This window comes from Diplotaxodon limnothrissa, linkage group LG1 (assembly GCF_057381915.1).
Source record: "Diplotaxodon limnothrissa isolate DT_005_m linkage group LG1, D_limnothrissa_male_GT1.1, whole genome shotgun sequence".
Lineage (NCBI taxonomy): Eukaryota > Metazoa > Chordata > Actinopteri > Cichliformes > Cichlidae > Diplotaxodon > Diplotaxodon limnothrissa.
The window spans coordinates 40,727,452-40,747,861 of record NC_140596.1 but is presented as its reverse complement, the minus strand read 5'-3'; the positions used below and the strand labels follow the sequence as shown (position 1 = coordinate 40,747,861).

The window sequence follows — 20,410 nt, the reverse complement described above, 5'->3', positions numbered from 1 at the left end:
GACTGTACGTTTGTCTCTTCCCCATTCCATGAGAATTCACAATGTCTTTCATGTGTCCCAGGTGAGGCCTGTCCGGACCAGCCCTTTGTGCCCGCCCTCCGGGCCCCCGCCACCCGCCCGGATTATCGACGGCTCGCCGGCGTATTCCGTATCGCGGATATTGGATGCCCGGCGCCGCGGTAGGGGCTTTCAGTTTTTGGTGGACTGGGAGGGGTACGGTCCGGAAGAGCGTTCTTGGGTGCCGCGGTCCGCGGTTCTCGATGCTGCCATGGTGAGAGACTTCCGCCGCAGGCACCCTGATAAGTTTGCTGGGTCGCCGGGAGGCTCCCATTAGAGGGGGGGTACTGTCAGGTTCGACGGTGCCCCGACCGGCGACCTGTGTGTGTGTGTGTGTGTGTGTGTGTGTGTGTGTGTGTGTGTGTTTGTTCTCCCGCTCTGTTTTTGTCTCCGTTGTAGTTGTTACGCGGTTGCGTAGCAACGGGAGATGTCCGACCCGGAAGTTCCGCCACTCTGAGTGGTCCCACCTGCAACTGATTCCTCGCCAGCTGCTGCCAATCATCCACCATTGTGACAGAACTATTTAATGGTGTGGCTGAGTGACAGACAGCGCTGGAGTATTCCACCAAGCCGGGCTACGAGTGAGACGGAGATACGAGAGGAGAGACGTCACTGTTTACGAAAGTCGTATGGACACACGAGGGGAGCACGGAAGGGACTTAGCACTATGGATTACTTTGGATTTGCTTCACTGTAAATAAAGACACTGTTCAATCTTAACGAGCGATCCGCGTCTGGGTTCTCTTACTCATCACTCCCGTAACAGACGGAGATTTTCTGACCAGAAGAGAAGACACTTGAAACTGAATGTTCCCATAAAATACGATGATAGTCATTAGGAAATATCATCATCATTACTACAAAGTCCTAAACTGTTTGAAAGACTAGAAAAACAAGTTAAATTCTTTAATCATACACTTTCCCTCTTTTTTGAAATGTGCTTCCACAGATCATCAACTCAGCATTAGGTAATTAGGAAATGCACTTAGAATTTAAATCCTATTTAAATCCAACAAACTCTGTCAGTTTTTGATAGTTTCAGTTTAAGAAGACAAATGCATCTCATGGCTAAACTTCAATGTACAACCTAAAGTTTTGTGATAACAAAACTTTGGCTGGTACGTATTTCACAGTAAACGTCCGCTGTAGCACACGTATGGCTCCAAAAACCTCCATTAGGCTTCGAATGCTCCCTCGAGATCCTGCTTTGTCTACTTGCCAACCATCAATTTCATCATACACCTTAAGGTTGAGGACAGGAAATGTCAACGTATTCAAACTGACCCAAAAGTCACATGAAGCATCAGAAATGATGACAAGACCCAGAGACTAAGCAGCAGGCTTTGTGCATCACATTTAAGCCTGGTCTGAAGGTATTAGGTCAGGTTCATGACCAGGAGCATTTTTGTTGATATTGTTAACATTCATGGGGAAGTGCTCTGTAAATCTGTGAGAAACTTACTTTCAAGGACAGTTCAGCTGTAACGCCCAAGAGCATCCTGGCCATTCTAACATAATTATCCCTCATTACTTGTTCTATTTGCCATATTTATCTTGTTAATAATTTGACTTCTTAAATCTGGATACTGTACCTACTGTGAAAAAGAAAGCCTCAGTTCAGAAGTACTTGTCTCCCTGGTATAACTCTCAAACGCGCACCTTAAAGCAGATAACTCTTAAGCTGAAGAGGAAATGGCAACTCACAGATTCAGAAGATCAGTTATCATGGAAAAGTTGTTTGCTGCTCTATAAAAAAAAGAGCTTCCCCCAATTTCCTGTTTTTAGTTTATGTAGCCTATGTTCACCCCTATATAGTTAGCTCTGAAGGCTGAAGCAAAGATTTTTAAAATGGACACTCACAGGATATATTCACTGTTTCTCGAACCTTTGCTTCTCGAACATTTTGTCACATTACAGCCACAAACATGAATCAATTTTATTGGAATTCCACGTGAAAGACCAACACAAAGTGGTGCACACGTGAGAAGTAGAACCAAAATCATTCATGATTCCAAACAATTTTTACAAATAAATAACTGCAAAGTGGGGTATGCGTAATTATTCAGCCCCTTTGGTCTGAGTGCAGTCAGTTGCACATAGACGTTGCCTGATGAGTGCTAATGACTAAATAGAGTGCACCTGTGTGTAACCTAATGTCAGTACAAATACAGCTGCTCTGTGACGCCTCAGAGGTTGTCTAAGAGAATATTGGGAGCAACAACACCATGAAGTCCAAAGAACACACCAGACTGGTCAGGGATGAAGTTACTGAGAAATTTAAAGCAGGCTTAGGCTAAAAAAAGATTTCCCAAGCCTTGAACATCCACGGAGCACTGTTCAAGCCATCATTCAGAAATGGAAGGAGTATGGCACAACTGTAAACCTACCAAGACAAGGCCGTCCACCTAAACTCACAGGCCGAACAAGGAGAGCGCTGATCAGAAATGCAGCCAAGAGGCCCATGGTGACTCTGGACGAGCTGCAGAGATCTACAGCTCAGGTGGGGGAATCTGTCCATAGGACAACTATTAGGCCAACGTTGTGCAGTGCACGACTGCACAACGTTGGCCTTTATGGAAGAGTGGCAAGAAGAAAGCCATTGTTAACAGAAAACCATAAGAAGTCCAGTTTGCAGTTTGCCACAAGCCATGTGGGGACACAGCAAACATGTGGAAGGTGCTCTGGTCAGATGAGACCAAAATGCAACTTTTTGGCCAAAATGCAAAACGCTATGTGTGGCAGAAAACTAACACTGCACATCACTCTGAACACACCATCCCCACTGTCAAATATAATGGTGGCAGCATCATGCTCTGGGGGGGCTTCTCTTCAGCAGGGACAGGGAAGCTGGTCAGAGTTGATGGGAAGATGGATGGAGCCAAATACAGGGCAATCTTGGAAGAAAACCTCTTGGAGTCTGCAAAAGACTTGAGACTGGGGCGGAGGTTCACCTTCCAGCAGGACAACGACCCTAAACATAAAGCCAGGAAACAATGGGATGGTTTAAAACAAAACATATCCATGTGTTAGAATGGCCCAGTCAAAGTCCAGATCTAAATCCAATCGAGAATCTGTGGCAAGATCTGAAAACTGCTGTTCACAAACGCTGTGCATCTAATCTGACTGAGCTGGAGCTGTTTTGCAAAGAAGAATGGGCAAAGATTCAGTCTGTAGATGTGCAAAGCTGGTAGAGACAAACCCTTAAAGACTGGCAGCTGTAACTGCAGCAAAAGGTGGTTCTACAAAGTATTGACTCAGAGGGCTGAATAAATACCCACACCCCACTTTGCAGTTATTTATTTGTAAAAAATGTTTGGAATCATGTATGATTTTGTTCCACTTCTCACGTGTGCACCACTTTGTGTTGGTCTTTCACGTGGAATTCCAATAACATTGATTCATGTTTGTGGCTGTAATGTGACAAAATGTGGGAAAGTTCAAGGGGGCCGAATACTTTTGCAAGCCACTGTATTGCAGCATAACTACGGGAGGATTCAGGGTCAGCTGATCCTCCTCATGGAGAATCCTGAGGTACTACTCTGGCCACAAGAGATATGTAATCTCTTGAGCAAGTTTCTGGCCTGACGTGGGGTCTCCTCCCAGCTGAGCATCCCCAGAAAATCTTCAGCTGATCAGATGCCTTTTGCCTGGCTCCTTTCCTACAGAAGGAGTCTCCTCCCAGCTCCCAACTCCCTCTGGATGACTGGGCTTGTCATTCTATTTCTAAGAGCTTTTCCATTTCCATCCACATTACCGGACAGGGAGCAAGTGGGAGAGTCCATACAGATGTCTGCATGCTTGTGTTTTGTTACTGGTCCGGTACCTAACTCCTTCACTTGTGGCAATGACTCTCCCAAAACCAGAAAGAGCAATCTACCATTTTCCAGCAACCATGGCTTCAGGCTCTCATCCTCGCAACTTGTCGTATAACTGGAAAACTTCAAACATCAGCTTGCTGTTGAAGACTATGTTTTCTTGAAGTCAACAGAACCAAGTCATCTGCAAAAAGCAGGAATACTATTCCCAAAACAAATGCCCTGCTTGCCCTGAGTACGGAACGAGCAACTCCTACAAATACATATGCACTATAGTGCTTTAGAAAATCCAGACTTTGTTCTTTGTAACAGTAGAACAGGGTTCTGCACTGGTGCAAACTATTAGTAAATCTGCCCTTAATTGCAGCAAACATCCCTCACCTTCCTTTGCTTTGAATGAAGGTTTCCCTCATTTTCTCTCTCTCACTCAGACAAAGTCAACTAGCTGCACTGACAGGAAGTGCAGACAGCCGAAGCATCGCAGTTATTGATGGGGACTACGACAAGCACCCACTTAAACACATTTAGACAGATGACTTGAGTGTTTGTGTACAAGTGCACAAAATGCACGCAAGCATCATCATGCCAGGCTGCTAACGGCAATAAAAGATTGATGCTCAGCCAAGCCTTAAATCATGCCTACAAGAGGATATGCATTCTGCTAATGTGGAGACAGAAACAGCACACTTGTGCATTCTTGCGCAAACAAGAATTGAATTTAGCATTGAAAGCAATGGCCAGGTATTTGGAAAATAAATTGCAGGATAATAAAAAAGGCATCAGCCCAGTGTCCACATGCAAAAGCCTGTTGTTACTACTTTAACACATTCCTCTGTTTTTCCATCTTTGCATGCCTCTGAGTCACTGCTACTGTCATTCAACCCATGAATTTAAAATCAACATGCACCATCCTCGAGAGAATTCCACTAAAAATGTGTTTAAAGACAGAAAAGTGGTTTCACAGCCCCAATGCTTCATGACTTTCCTCCCTCACATGTAGCAGAAATGTGAGCATGGAGAGTTCACCTGTCAGGCAAACATGCCAGAGACATCCCTTCACTGGAAATCTGTTTAGCAGCTCAATATTGCTGGTCATCTGTTGGGACTGTAATGGGATTAGATACAACAGCCAACAGGCTACCATGGTAACTGCATCACCACTATGTCATAACTGCTACAAGACAGCCCATTTGCTGTTAGCTTTTAATCACATATATCCCAGTTTATTTTAACAACAGCATCACCCCCTTTTTGGGAAATGGCTTTATTTATAAAGTATATTTCAGCACCACACAACATTCTTCGCATATTAAGAGCATGCCTCTGTACTAAATTGTCATTATGAAACAAAACATATGAAAATGGGAGACTTCAAACTGCTGAGCAATCAAGAAAGATTGGGATAATATCTATCTGTCAGAACATCATCAACTTTCCTCTGAACTCCCAAACACAGTGTTCTTAAAAGGATGCAACACAGTAGCAAACATGAACCAGCATGAATTTTGTGAAATATGTTTCTGGGAATAAGACAGTTGTGTGCTTCGTTGTGCAAATAAACATGATTTAAGGGCTGTGGGTTGGAGATGGCAGTGCTACACTAAAACAGCAAAACAGTAAAACAGTGACTGGAATCAGTGCAGTAATATTCTGCACACGCTCATTATAGAATATGAGCTGTGGTTGGCTAACTAGCTAGAGGCTGTACAGCTGTGAACGTGTCAAACATTTTCAAGCCCGCTGACGCATTTTGTAAAGACACTGATGCTGCTGACACGTCGGCAGCTTTGACTTTGGACCTTCTGAAACAGACTGATGAGATGATTAAAGAGGTCGCAAGAACATTTGGAGATAAAATTAATAACAGACAAGTGGAGACTGAGCTGAAGTCACATTGAGCTTCAGACACAGAGAGTCTGCTCTCTTCATTTGATGCTCCATTTAGCAGAAAGGCAGAATAAAGCAATCCCCAGTGCAGTGCTGCTTACAGACACACGGCCGTTATGGATTCGTAAAAGAACAGAATAAAAAAAGCTCGCTCAAAATAGAAGATGTGCCACTCTGATGTGATTTGTGATACGTACAAGATGAGATTCCTACAGTAGTATTCAGAGTATGAGATTTGCACTAGTATGTCAGAAATCCATAATGACTCTGAAGCATTTCGGTGAGGAGCCTTGCTCACATTAGTGAAACACCCAGCAGCACTAAAGATTATTCCAAGTCATTTTGATAAACACAAATCCTTACTAGTGGATGATAACCCCAAGAGATCAGATACTGCAGCTGCTTACACAACACAGTGTCATTTGTGCAGACTACACAGAAACCAAGATGAGTAAAGTGAGACGGAGACTCCTGATCTTAGATTTCTCTGAAAATGTTTCAACTAAATCTGTCAGGTACAAAACAAATCAACCAATCGATGACATTTTACCACTTTCATTGAATTCACTCAGCAACAGTTTAACATCTGTTACTAGGCAGCAAATCAAACAGCGGGGTCGAAGTTATCAATCATCACAAATTACAGCCACAACAACAAACCTTGTTACAAATATATATATATAAAATATAACTGCACACATCCAAAACAAAAACTGACCTAATCTTTAGTTGTATTATTAAAAACACAATATTTTGCAGTCAGTCCTTAGCAAACTGCTACTCAACATGTCTTTCATCAGTATTAATGTTTCCAGAGAAGCAGAGCTGTCAAATCTGGCTTTAAGACAATGTCCAGTGTGATGCATTCTTCAAATTCTTCTTCAAATTATTTCTCCTACAGGTAAAAACACCTGTCAGCCTCGAGTAACATTTACCTTTGGCTCACTTGGTTCCCTGTAGCTCTGTGTGTCCGATACTCCTGAGCCAGAACATTAAAGCTGCACAATCGGACATGAAGCAAAATCAATCTTATTTTTTTAAAGTGAAAAACTTCCAAACAGCAGTCACAGTTACTATTGTTGGTCAGAAGTCAGTTGGAGGCATCTCTGCTCTCTTTTCTTCATCCTCATCTGTCTTTACTGTTGTGAACTGTAACAACAGAGCTCCTCTCAGCTGTTAATACACAACACAGATGTGCAACATGCATTACGACATGCTAGCGTGTCTCAGCACGATGTTCACCAATTTAATTTTACAACTTTACAGTTATTAGCACAAACAGCACAAATTACTGCATGCCATGATTTTCTGACAGCGTGTTTGAGTGGTGGAAATAGATCTAAGTTTTCTCACAACGAAATGAATCAGTTTATCAATTACATACACTCCTGTTTTCCACTTGTTATGCGTATAAAGCACAGCTATCCACAGTTGCAATTTCTTCCATTCCAATCTCTCAACCACCTGTAGACCTGCATCAGGCTGGAATAGGCTACAAGACCATCAGCAAAAAGCTGGAAGTAGTTAAAACTGTACTTAAAAAGCCATGTCTTCACCCAGCAGTCTTAGCTAATTATAGGCCAATCTCCAACCTTCCTTTCATATCAAACATCCTTGAAAGAGTAGTTGTCAAACAGCTAACAGATCATCTGCAGAGGCTTATTTGAAGAGTTTCAATCAGGTTTCAGAGCTCATCACAGCACAGAAACAGCTTTAGTGAAGGTTACAAATGATCTTCTTATGGCCTCTGACAGTGGACTCATCTCTGTGCTTGTCCTGCTAGACCTCAGTGCAGCGTTCGATACTGTCGACCATAATATCCTATTAGAGCGATTAGAACATGCTGTAGGTATTACAGGTACTGCACTGCAGTGGTTTGTATCATATCTATCTAATAGACTCCAGTTTGTGCATGTAAATGGAGAGTCCTCTTCACACACTGAGGTTAATTATGGAGTTCCACAGGGTTCAGTGCTAGGACCAATTCTGTTTACATTATACATGCTTCCCTTAGGCAGCATCATCAGAAGACATAGCATACATTTTCACTGCTATGCTGATGACACCCAGCTCTATCTGTCCATGAAGCCAGATAACACACACCAATTAGGCAGGAATGTCTTAAAGGTATAAAGACCACAATGACCTCTAATTTTCAGGCTTGACTTTGACCTTCTGTAACACTGTGAGGAATCTTGGAGTCCTTTCTGACCAGGACATGTCCTTCAACGCACATATTAAACAAATAAGTAGGACTGCTTTCTTTCATTTGAGCTAGGGCTGAACGATATATCGCATTTGCGATAATATCGCGACATGATCAAGTGCAATTTTCTAACCGCAAAGGCTGCGATTATACTCTGGACATGTCCAAATTCATGGGCTGCATCCTCCTGAGGCCGCATTTGTAGACCGATTACGTCACAGCGACGTGCCGAAGGCTGTCCAAATTACTACCATATCCCAGAATTCATAGCGCGGCCCAGCCAAACTCCAGTTTCCAGCAATGGCGGCCGCTACTAAGTTTTAAAATTACTCATACTAATCTTTCAGGGTCACAAAATAAACTTTTAACATATTTTCAGGCGAGAAAGTAGTTGTGTAAACATCAAATATCTGCTCGGTTTATCAAGATATCCCATATTTGCAAAAGTGCTTCGACGTTTTCAGAGGCGTCTGCTACCCACCAGCTCGACAGCTAGCCGGGAGCTCGAGGGTTACTGATGCGGCCGAGAACGGCACAACTCCCGGCACATCATTTTCAGATCACCGCGGAGTTTCGCTGCTCGGGTTAAACGTAATATATAAGTCACTTAGACAACCTAAAAATGTTATTGTTGGGCTTTTTTCAGTGTTTTGTTTGTTCGTGAGTAAATCGGTTTGGCTGAGATTAAAGTTATTAGATTAGATAAAATAAAACTTTATTAATCCCCCGGGTGGGTTCCTCCTTGGTTTTCACACAGCTGACTAAACGTCAAACAGAAAACTTATTAAACAGAAGTATGAGACAGTCGAGAATTTACGCCAGTGTCTGGTTATATTTTAGATAGCAAGAAGCAGACGGCCGAGTTTATTAAACTCCACCGAGACAGCGGTGACGCTAATCAGAACTAGACCGTCCAATTTCACGCCTTTAAACTTTAAAGGCGTGTTTGTGTGTGTGTTTATACAATTGCTATTATGTTTGCACTTTATGTGTAATGTTACTGACTGCAGAGATCAGTAAGATGTGTGTATTTTTTATTTATTAGTTTTATTTATTTAATATTTTTTAATTGAATGACTGTCTAGTAGTTCACAGATGTCGAAAAACTGAGTGTGGTAAAGCCACTGATTTTTTTATGTATATTTCTGCAATCTGCACATTGTACTGACTTTCATTTTAATGTTTACACCAGGGTTCCTTGTCAGCACTTTATGCTCAGATGTTTGTAAGCTAAAAATAAACTATTGTGTATGTTCAAATATACTGTTGTGATTGAAGAAGTTAAATAAAAATGTCAGTCATCAATTCATGCATCACCTCATGTCATCATAACAGAGGTCTGTCTTCCAGGAAAGAACAGTTTAAAATTAATGTAATATAGTATTGGCCATACTATATGATGTATTGCTTGTCTTTGTTTAATAATACAGAAGACAAAGACCTTAAAAAATAATCGCATATCGCATCGCAATCGCAATATTGGGGCAAAAAAAATCGCAATTAGATTATTTTCCATAATCGTTCAGCCCTAATTTGAGCAGTATCTCTTAAATGAGAAGCATCCTGTCACTGAGTGATGCTGAAAAACTAGTTCATGCATTTATTACTTCTAGGCTCGATTGTGGTAATTCGTTATTATCAGGATGTCGTAAAAACTCCCTGAATGCTTTAATTAAAGGACTGAGAGAGAGAGAGCATATTCTCCTAAACTGGCTTCTCTTCATTGGGTCCATATTAAACCAATGACCTGAGGTCAGGTGGTCAAATGAAACCAAAATCGACTTCTTTGGCCACCTCCACACAGTCACGTGTGGAGGTGGAAACATCATGCTTTGGGGCTGTTTTTCTGCTTACTACAAGAAACTTCTTACATCTGTGCGCACCAACAAGGTTTTCTCCACCAAGTACTAAGTCATGTTTTGCTTGAGACCAAATATTTTACTCAGTGACTTGCAAATCATGTTATAACCTTCATGTTTCTTTTGTTTGTTTGTATTTTGATATTCTGCCACTCGCCATTAAAATGAAGCTGGTTTTAATTTCTCTGCTAACGAGCAAATCTACAAATACAGCAGGGATCAAATAATTGTTTTGCTAAAATACATTTACCGACTGCTTCAGTAGCCACACCTGTTCACCTGCTCATTACCCAAATATGAAATGGACCAATCACATGGGAGCAATGTATGTGTTTATGGATCTAGACATGGTCAAGTCAACTTGCTGAAGTTCAAACTGAGCACCAAAACAGGGAGGAAATGAGATTTAAGTGACTTTGAACATGTCAAGGTTACTGGAGTCAGATGGGCTGGTCTGAATATTTCAGAAACTACTGAGTTACTGGTATTTTCCCACATAACCATCTTTATGGTTTACACAGTGTACAGAGATGGCAGAGGAGAACAGCCTGACTTCTTTGAGCTAAAAGGAAGGTGCCGGTAATTCAAATAAAACCTCGTTACAACTAAAGTATTCAGACGTGCATCCCTGAACACACAACACATTGAAGCTTAAAGCAAAAAAAAAGACCACACCAGGGGTCCGTTCTTCGTACCCCGCTAAGTAAGTTAGCTGGATTTGATTGTTGACGATTTCGCATGATCCTGGATCGTTCGGTTCTCCGAAGCTCATCCGGGACTTGCTGCCATAGCAACAGATCCGTAAGCGTAAACCTGCTCGGGAGCAGGTTTACTTCATGTAAACAGGATTAGATCGCGGCCACTCAGGTATGTCCGCTTCATTTATACGAAAGCAACAGCGATATTTTACCACTGTTTTACCATAAATAAATATTATCAATGTAACTAAAGTTAATGCAGCACTTGATCCTTTTATTGATTTCATACAGATACATACAGGTCATTTCCTAAAAAAATGGAAATGTACTATTAATCATTCTATTTCATGTATTTGATTATTTCAGATGTAATTCATATTTTAGAGTAGTAATTGTAAATTACTTCGTGTAATCTTGATGAGAGACCACGGCTATAAAAGCGAAGGTGGATTTGGGAAGCCTGTCGCAGCCATGTCCTGTCCGTTTACGCGAGCCACCCATTGCGGAAGGTGCAAGATTGATAAGGAGAGTTCTCAGAATTCAGCGTATATTGCGGGATAGACAGGATCCTTTAGCTCAGCGCGACAGTGTGCTCATAGAGAGATATCGATATTCCCGTGAGGGTATTATTTACTTAACCAACTTGTTGACGAGGGGGTGCAGGACCACCACCTGTCTTTTTTTGCTCTGCCCTTTTCTTGGTTGCTGTTATAAACAAACAAACAGATTATTTCAGGGTCTCTTTGCAAGAGACTAAAAGCAATATAAGTGATAAATCTTACCATTCTGTAGAATATTCTTATATTTCACTTTTACTTGTTCCCATGTTCTAGTGGGCCCTGTCGTGGCTCTAATGTGAAAGAGGATATAATGTAATATAATATAATAAATCTACCCTACTGCCTACTGGTGTTGGCCAGAGGGGCTGATGGCGCGATATGGCAGCCTGGCTTCTGTCAGTCTGCCGCAGGGCAGCTGTGGCTACAACCGTAGCTGCCTCCACCAGTGTGTGAATGTGAGAGTGAATGAATAGTGGTATTGTAAAGCGCTTTGGGTGCCTTGAAAAGCGCTATATAAATCCAATCCATTATTATTATTATTATTATTATTATTATTATTATTATTATTATTATTATTATTATATAATATTATATAATAATAATAATAATAATAATAATAATTATTATTATTATTATTATTATTATTATTATTATTATTATTATTATTATTATTATTATTATTATTATTATTAAATTACTTACGAGTTTAATTTGTCAGCAACTTTCTGCCAGCCCTCTCGCCTTGCTTTTGCAGCCTTTGCAGTGTTCCCTTGCGTTTTAATTAAACTCTGAAACTCCTGAAATCCCTCAATCAAGAGTTCTTGCTCTGCTGCCGAAGAATACCGAGCGCGCTCCTTCGACATTTTCGCCGACCAATCAAAGGGTTGCCGATCAATGTTTCTACTATCGATGCGTAGCCCCTGTTAAGCCACCCAGTGATCTCACATTACTTCATCCAGCTATACTAATCGTCAACAACAGGTGTGTTCGGAGAACCGGAATAGCGAGCTCAGAGTTAGCGCGATGATTTAATCTTGGATGTGTCATTTGATCTTGGATGTAGTAAGCGAGGTACGAAGAACGGACCCCAGGTCCCAATCCTTTCAGCTAGAACAGGAAACAGAGGCTACAGCTCGAACAGCATCAACAAATTGTAGCATGTAGCATTTTTAAAACAATAACAGGATCTGCTGGATTTTCATAATTGAAGTTAAAAAATTTTGTTTGTTTTTTGTTACATGGAAAATTGCTCAGTGGGATTCTGGTGAATGGTTGAAATTGGGTTGAATTCATCTCTCTGTTATGCCCTAAAACCACCACATTTCACTTTTCAACCAAAGACAGGAATATTTCTTAAAGGGACATAAATGTCTGGTGTGTTGAGGGTGGTGGAAGAAAAAGCCTAACCCTGTACTGGAAGTCAAATCAAATGAAATGCATTTCCATATCATATTTGAGTGCTTGATACAGTTCTGGGACAGGCAATCCAGTCAGCAACATGTGTAAATATCAACTCTCACTATAGACCTAATCAAAGCTAACCTGGTGTTTTTAAAGTTGGTGAAAAATGCTCTGACAACTCGCAGTAATATCACACCTTATGGAGGACAAACAGATACTGTTTCATGTTATACATCATGCACCAGGCTCTTAATCAGGCCAAATATACTCTCAGTGACCCTCTGCATCTGGTACAACCCCAAGTGCAGGAATATAATGATGCATCGTACAGCTGCTGACTTGCACCACAGACAAGGGAGAAAACACTTAAACAGTGTAACAATTCAAAATATTGTTTCCAAACAAATCCCAACAAAAAAAGACCCAACACATGAATGTCTGTGCTGGCTGCTTCAAGCAACACTTCTAAACTGATACATGCAGTTAATGTTGTCTGTATATTTTATATTTCATCAAGGATTGCACAAAGCAAACATGCTGTGGATTCACATGCTAGCATCAGTCCCGTGTCAACTATTCAGGCGTGGCTCAGTGGCACTAAACAGGAAGGACAGGCCTTAAGACTCACTCAGTGCTCTGTTAATCCCATGACAATGTCTACACTCACCAGACGACAAAATGTTTCACTCCATAAGTCACCATACCAATCAAAAGTGGCAGGAGTCAGCTGTCGGTCTAATTGCATGCAAACTGATGATTTCACAGTGAAGTGGCTCCCAAACACTTTCAAACAGAGTGAGGTCTTATTGAAAACGTCTGCACGATCAAGCCAAATTTTCTTTCAGAAGAGTTTGCTGAATAAGCCCAGTCAAATGAGGGGACAAAAAGATGAATGCAGCACATGCTGTACACACTTTGCTTATTCACACATAAACACAGCGAGCTCTGAGTGTACGCAAACCCTTTTATAAGAAGGGTAGCATGTCCCACTGCCAACATGACAACCAGGAGCACTGAGGTAAAATGCACCAAAAACCACACAACAAAACCAACATTTTCAACCCGTGTTACTAAGCAAAACTCGTCCAGAAACTTCAGCTCCGTTAATGTGTCTGACCAATGCTCGGTCACCGAATTGCATACGCAGGAACAGCAAAATGATTTAATAATTGCAGCAGCTCTTACTTCGATGAGGAAGTCCCCCGTCCTAAGTCCTGCTTGCCATGCCACTCCTCCCTCATCCACAGACTCCAGGTACTGCAGGGCTGGAAAGGCAGGTGTGGGAGTAAACTCCTCAATGGGCGTATCCGCTGGACATCAAAGAGAGAAGAGCGTGGTCCCATAAAATAAGGCACAATGCAAGAAAGCAGTTTTAAAAAGGGACAAGATCTAAACAAACAGGTATATGTTAACACAATGACACAATGAATCTAAGACGTAAAACCTTTTTAAAACCTGATTTTAAAATGTCAGTTAATTCTCTGTGCACGGGCAGATTAACCCCAGCGTAGTATAAAAACCTGTAAAACATTTAAACAGAATGTAACCCATTTGTTACATTCAGTTCTGCAAGCTACAAAATACACAGCAGCAGATGAACAACCACACAGTCTATCAGCGTGTGTAATTTGCCCTGTTAATACTGTCATGGTTTGACTAGAGGGTTAGCAATAATTGGTATGATTAAAGCATGAATGCTCCCATGGCAGAATTAAAAGGGGGATTTTAGCTTCACCCAACGTTCACGTGTGCCTAAAGTTACTTCCTGGCTACCATGAGCTGGACCCAGATTCTTAGCTTTTTACATGTTCATTACAAACGGGTTTGTATATGTCAGCTAAGGATTTAAAATTCTTTTAAGACCATGAAGCAGCAAAACTGACAGTTTGATGGACTTTAAAACAGTTTTACCCAGAGAATTAACTCAGTTCAGGTTTATTTATACAGTGACAAATCATAACAACAGTTGCCGCCACCTTACACTGTGAGACCCTACAATAACAATCAGATGACCCCCCCTATGAGCTAGCACCTGGCGACAGTGGGAAAGAAAAACTGCCTTGCATGTAGGCATTTGTCCTGCTTTGCAGCCTGCTTGAGCTCAGCATAGTAGCATGTGAACCACTTTTACCAGCTGCAACAGTTTAGAATGACTCTCCATTTCACTGCACAGCTCAGGAGCAGTTCTTGCTCTGCCCTGGAGGTCTGCTGTGACCTCGATTATTATCACCGGCTGCAGTCCATAGCAGTGGAGGGGGGGCGAGAAACGTTCTTGAAAGGCAGGTGAATGACATCAAGGACCAGCACAATAGCGACTCGGTCAGCCTGCCGGTAGGGAAGCAGGAGTCAGGAAACTAGATGGTTAGTAGTGGCTGAACAAAGTACGAATAAGGAGATTATTCCGTGCTAAAGTCATTCTCTCAGGCTTATGATAAGAAAGCAACATAAAGCACAACATATACAACTATTAATATAGTCTGGCCATACTCCCCATGTCAAGTCTCTGTGTGAGCAAGACTTGTTCATTAATTTTAATAATAAAGCAAATTCGTAAAATTCTTTGTTTCTCGGGAATAAAGTGGCAAAAAAGCATCCCTCGTTTTAAGAAAAGTTTACCATCTCTCCTGTTCTCTACTATCACTTTCATCACGCGCAGCCGCGGCACGCGCTCCCTCTGTGGCGGGAAGGGAGGTTAGAAAATACTGGACTGAGAGAACGCAGCGGTGACAAGTGACGTTTCCTATAACTCACCCTGCACAGCACTTATGAGGGGATTTGCATGATTGTGATGACTGTGTTTCTTTAGGTGTCTGTCTGTGTGTGACACAGTGACAGAGGAGGACGAGAGACAGCGAGCGCAAGGGAGAGAGAAGAGAGAGGCTGAACTGCAGAGCACAAAAGAGGATGTGAGCTTATGTGACAGCTCGAGCATCAGCGCATGTTTGTGAGTTTGTGTATGCCTGTTCACCCCGTGCAGTGCAGGATAAGCTCAGCTGGGTCAGTTCCCCCGGAGTGATAGCAATGTGTGTTAGGATGACTAGAACATTCCTCTTGTTTTTCAAGCCAAATCCCTCTTTCCTCTCCCTTCATGTCAGTCCCTCTCCTTTTTCTCCCCCTCTCTCTGTATGTGCCTTAAAAAAACATGAACATACTAAATTTACCTCTCGACAGTAACCATGGTGTAGACCAATGGAACAGCGGCGCACAGTTGTAGAATGCAAACGTGGATTATGACATGGCGAGAATCGTCATAGAAACCGATGCAGCAGCTCAAACTGGCTATTTTTAGTGCCAATCTTACAGCCTGGTGAAACGGCAAACTGCATGGGTAGGCCACTCTTATCACAACAACTCCTGGTGTGGTGGAAAGAGGTGAAGGATGGCGGACACAACAAAGACGGCTACACGCAGACTTACTTAACCAAAAAAAAGAATAAAAAAGGCCTTCAGTCTGATGTTGTTACAGATGTTGTTACAGATGTTCACAGACCTCTGCAGCATGCATGAAAAGACATTAAAATGTAGGCAGACTTATGTGCAATCAAATGAGTGCTGGCGTGCAATCACTCCTTATGTGCATTAAAGTTTCTATAAGTATATTTCTAGTGGAACTTATCTGCATGTTTTTGTAGTGCCACGCAGACACACGCCTCTGAGTGAGAAGGCTTAAACTTGAAATTTAAATGCAAATTGACATATATTGGTGAATAGTTTCATGAGGCATGTCAGTGTTGATGACTTATAAGGATCCTTCGGTTTGGGGAGAAAGGGAGAACAGATCCGAATAACAATCACAAAAAGTAGCTAAGTCGATAAATGCTCCTACCTTTTGCCCCACGCAGGACGAAGCCAAATCCCTCATTCTCCTTTTTCTGCAGCACCACCGTCTTCTCGTCCACCACGCAGTCACTGTGGAGGAGATGCCGAGCAGAGCGCCCGTTAGCACAACCCATCATCCGCAGCATGGCCACGGACGCCCTGCCCGAGTGGAGGTTCATACTGCTGGTGGAGCGCTAGTCCGGCCAGGGCAGGGCAGGGCAACCCTGACCCCACCCCACCACCACCACCACCGCTGCCTCCTCCCCCCTCCTCCTCTTGTCGGCCTCTGTCTCTATCAAACGGTATGACAGCGGCCCCGGGAGCCCGGCGACATCATCTCCGAGAAAAAAACAGCAGAAACACAAACCGGGGGTAGACGACGCACGAGAAGCGCCTCCCTGCCCTCTCCCCGCCGCAGTCGCTCCCTGTCCGCTTCTCCTGGTCGATGGCGCGGTTACCTCCGCTGCTGCTCCCGTTGCGCAGGAGGAGGAGGCGGCTCTGACCCGGCGTGCGGGAGTGCTGCGCCGCCGAGGAGACGCGACATCAGGCTGGTGGTGATAGCCTCTAACGGCTCATCATGAGGCGGGAAGGAAGGCTGGAGCTCCCCGGGTTGGGAGGTGGAGGGAGAGAAAGCGAGAGAGAGACAGAGAGGGAGGGAGGGAGCCACGCTGTGGACGGAGAGATGTCTAGGTGTGCTGCGCGCTGCACCCGACAGGTTGGTGGGGAGGGAGGGGGGCAGCAGCAGTGAGGCGGTGACGGCGGACTCACTGATTGATGACCCAGCGGAGGATCGGATCAGTTTTATACAGCGCTTTATTAGAATCACATCTTAATTAAAAAACAACAACAACGACTTAAGGGGACACCGGAAACAGTTTTTATAATCAGAGCAGTAACAAACACTGATGACTGAATGAATAAAGTTGAATGTTTGTTTGTTTGAAGAGCTGCTCAGATCCTGATCTTTGTATGAAGTCAGTCTGAGTTAGTGGTACAGTCCTGGGGAAAGGAATTGCTCCGAGTTGTACTGGGACGACTTAAAAATCATTATGTTTTATTTGTGCCTTTGTGTTCTTTCTGGCCACGGTAATAAACCATGAATGCCATTTTTGCCCAGTGTCTTTCTTATCTTTCACTGACTTCATTGAAACAAGTGAGACGTGAAGTTCTTTCGATGATGTTTTGGGCTTTTTCTTGACCTCCTGAATCAACATGAATGCACTTTGGTAGTAACTTTGGCCACTCCTGTTCCAGGTTTTCTCCATAGATGCCCTCCCTGTGGTTTGTTGGTCTTAAAGCTTTAGAAATGACTTTGTAACCATTTCCATCTGCATTGTTTCTTTAAATCTCTGGTTCAAGAAACCAGTTTGAAATTATATGAGCTTTGTGACAATCTCCTGTTGGAAGCAGCAATCAGAAGATTGGTGCACTGTGGTCATGACGGGATGGACATGGCCAGCATCGATACTCGGGTAGGCTGTGGCATTTAATTGATGCTCCCTTGTGGTTATTTGAGTTACTTTTGTCCCATTATCTTTTTAGAATGAGCCATTCTAACCTCTAACATCAACACGCCATACTCACTAAGAGAACTCTTCTTTTTTAGACAACTTTGAGATGTTTGTGTGGGATCCAAGTAGATGAGCAGCAGGTTCTGAAATGCTCAGACCAGTTCATCTGGCATGCACAATCATGCCACAGTCACTTCAGCCACCTTTGTTCCCAATTCTGATGGTCAGTTTGTACTTTAGCAGTTCATCTTGACCATGTCTACATGCATAAATGAACCGGGTTCCTGCCATGTGATTGGCTGACATATATATTTGTATTAACAAGGACCAAAACAGGTGTACCTAACAAAATGGCCAGTGAGTGTACATGTACACTGTAGTAAAAAAAAAAGAAAAAAAAAGAAAAAAGTTGCAGTTGCTCTGAGTCTCCCCTACTTGTCAGCTGAATAGCTTGAAATAGAAGTTAAAAGAAACAAGCATGAAGTATCATAAGCTATGTGCTTTGTCCTTTAGAGTACTCCTCAGTGAGGCCATGGTTGTGGTAATCTGCACACAGAGGTGCATGAGACTACAATTTTAAAAGCGTGTTCCCCCATAAAGTGGGGGATCCTCCCCCTTTTTGCATGTTAAAAAAATTGATTGTATATAAAAAAAAAAATTTAACATGCAACAACTCCTCTGAGTGAAAAAAGTAATTTTTTCAGAAAGGTTATCTTAATATCGGACCTTCTCTTCCTTTGTTGGTCTAGCCTTGCAAATCTGTAGACTTTGCTTAAATGGCTGTTTTCATAAACACATGGATTAATAGTGTTTAATAGCCCTTTCTTAAAATGACTCTGTAGCATAAGGCTACACTCATCAGCCACATCATTGAAATAACTGAGAGGTGAAGTGAATTATATTGGTCAGCTTGATATTATGCGGTGTTGTGCTGAGAAATCTTGACCTTCAAAGTCCAGTTTGTTTGCAGATACGCCCTGGACACGTCACCAGCTCACCACAGGGCTACAAAGAGACTGACAACCACAAATTCTCACATCCACAGCATCATTACAATCACAAATTCATTTAACATGTACATGTCTTTGGGCTGTGGGAGAAAACCCAAGCCAGAAAAGATAGAACATGCAAAGTCCACACAGAAAGGCCGAAGCTGACCAGTGGGTTCAAACCCAGATATTTCTTGCTGTGAAGTCATAGTGCAGAGGAAACCATCAAACCTTCTGAACCGATAACTCGGAGAGGTTTTGATGGTCCAAGAGGTACCCAGACAATATTAGGCATGTAGTTTTAATGCTGCGGTCAAATGATGTACTAGTAGGTTGATATTCTACTGAAATCCTCTGTTCTTTTTGCTAATTAATGGCAATGCTAAATGTCTAGTGCAGTCATACTGCAAATGGTGTTTGATATGCATATATCTGCGATGTTTAGCATCAGCGTCAGCTATGATTGCTAGTCCTAACCTAAACCGTTACACTGCACTTGTGTTTGAGGAATCCTCTACAAGGCAATGCAGCATCTCCACAAAAACAGCAGGATTGCTCCAAATACAGAGGCACCCCTTTATGTAAACGGTCTAATCAGACATCTTCTCCTCAGCTCTGCATATATTAACTACAACTATTTTGTTCTTTTTCTATATGCATGCAACATTCAACCTCTCATTCCCTGCAGTGATCGTGGCCGAGCCTGCTGTGGTGAGACTGACCAGCATCATCTGAGCTGCCAAGCAGAACTGACCATGAAACTGGCTGGGGAGAGGTCCAAGTAAAAGGCCAAGTTTGCTGCTCCAGCCTGAGGTGTTTGTTGAAAGTGCATCATTCAGCTTATATTAGGCACAAGGATTGCAGTGAATAGACATGTGGGATGAGAGAGAGAAGGAAAAGAGAGAGGGAGAGAGAAGGGAGAACAAAGAAGGAGAGAGAGGAGCTAGTGCCATCCTAGCAACAGTTCCCTTAGCAACGCAATCTGTCTGGATAGGAAGGAGGCCGGCACTGCTGACATACTGAAGGTTATCTCCCAGCATTCCCTTACACTTGCTCACTCACTCGCAGACACCCTCCAGCCTAAAGTAGGCGGTCACTGGTAATCACACCATGATCACCTAAATCTTACACGGTGGACATTTCAATAGGTCAGCACAGCAGGGTACGGGAAAGGGCCTGACAGGAAGTGTCCTATTCGATAGTTAATGAGAGGGGGACATCAGGCTGAGGCTGTTTTATCAAAACAGAGTGGGAGATAACGGGTGTGCGACACGCTCCCCAGGATGTATGGGATAAAGTGCTGGCTTACCCCAGTGAGAACGCTGCCTTGGTCTGGACTGTGGGAGGCAATGATGTATTTATAGTCAGCATGAGAGGCTCTATATGTTATGCTATGATATCGCTCTTCTGCTGTCTACATGAAACTTTTTATTGGGGTTTGGAGTTCTGGCTAAAGAGCACAGCAATAAGTTGTTTCCTTACATGACTGATGGCTGCTGGAGAAAATGATGTAAGCTCATGGTGGTTAGAATATGTGGGCGTGTACTCCTAGTCATCATTTCATTACTTTGTGCATTATCATCTGTGACATATGACTGTGAAATTGAC

The 20,410-nt window shown here is 42.7% G+C and overlaps 1 protein-coding gene across 1 annotated transcript in view; it reads right to left on the bottom strand.

Moving 5' to 3' along the window:
• Positions 1 to 20,410, bottom strand: part of shank2b (SH3 and multiple ankyrin repeat domains 2b) — a 222,288-nt gene that overhangs the window by 65,153 nt on the left and 136,725 nt on the right. The window contains exons 14-15 of the mRNA XM_085358502.1: positions 16,310 to 16,392; positions 13,669 to 13,793 (exon numbers count right to left, since the gene is read on the bottom strand). Coding sequence (XP_085214628.1) covers positions 13,669 to 13,793; positions 16,310 to 16,392 — 208 coding nt within the window. The remainder of the gene's footprint in view (positions 1 to 13,668; positions 13,794 to 16,309; positions 16,393 to 20,410) is intronic.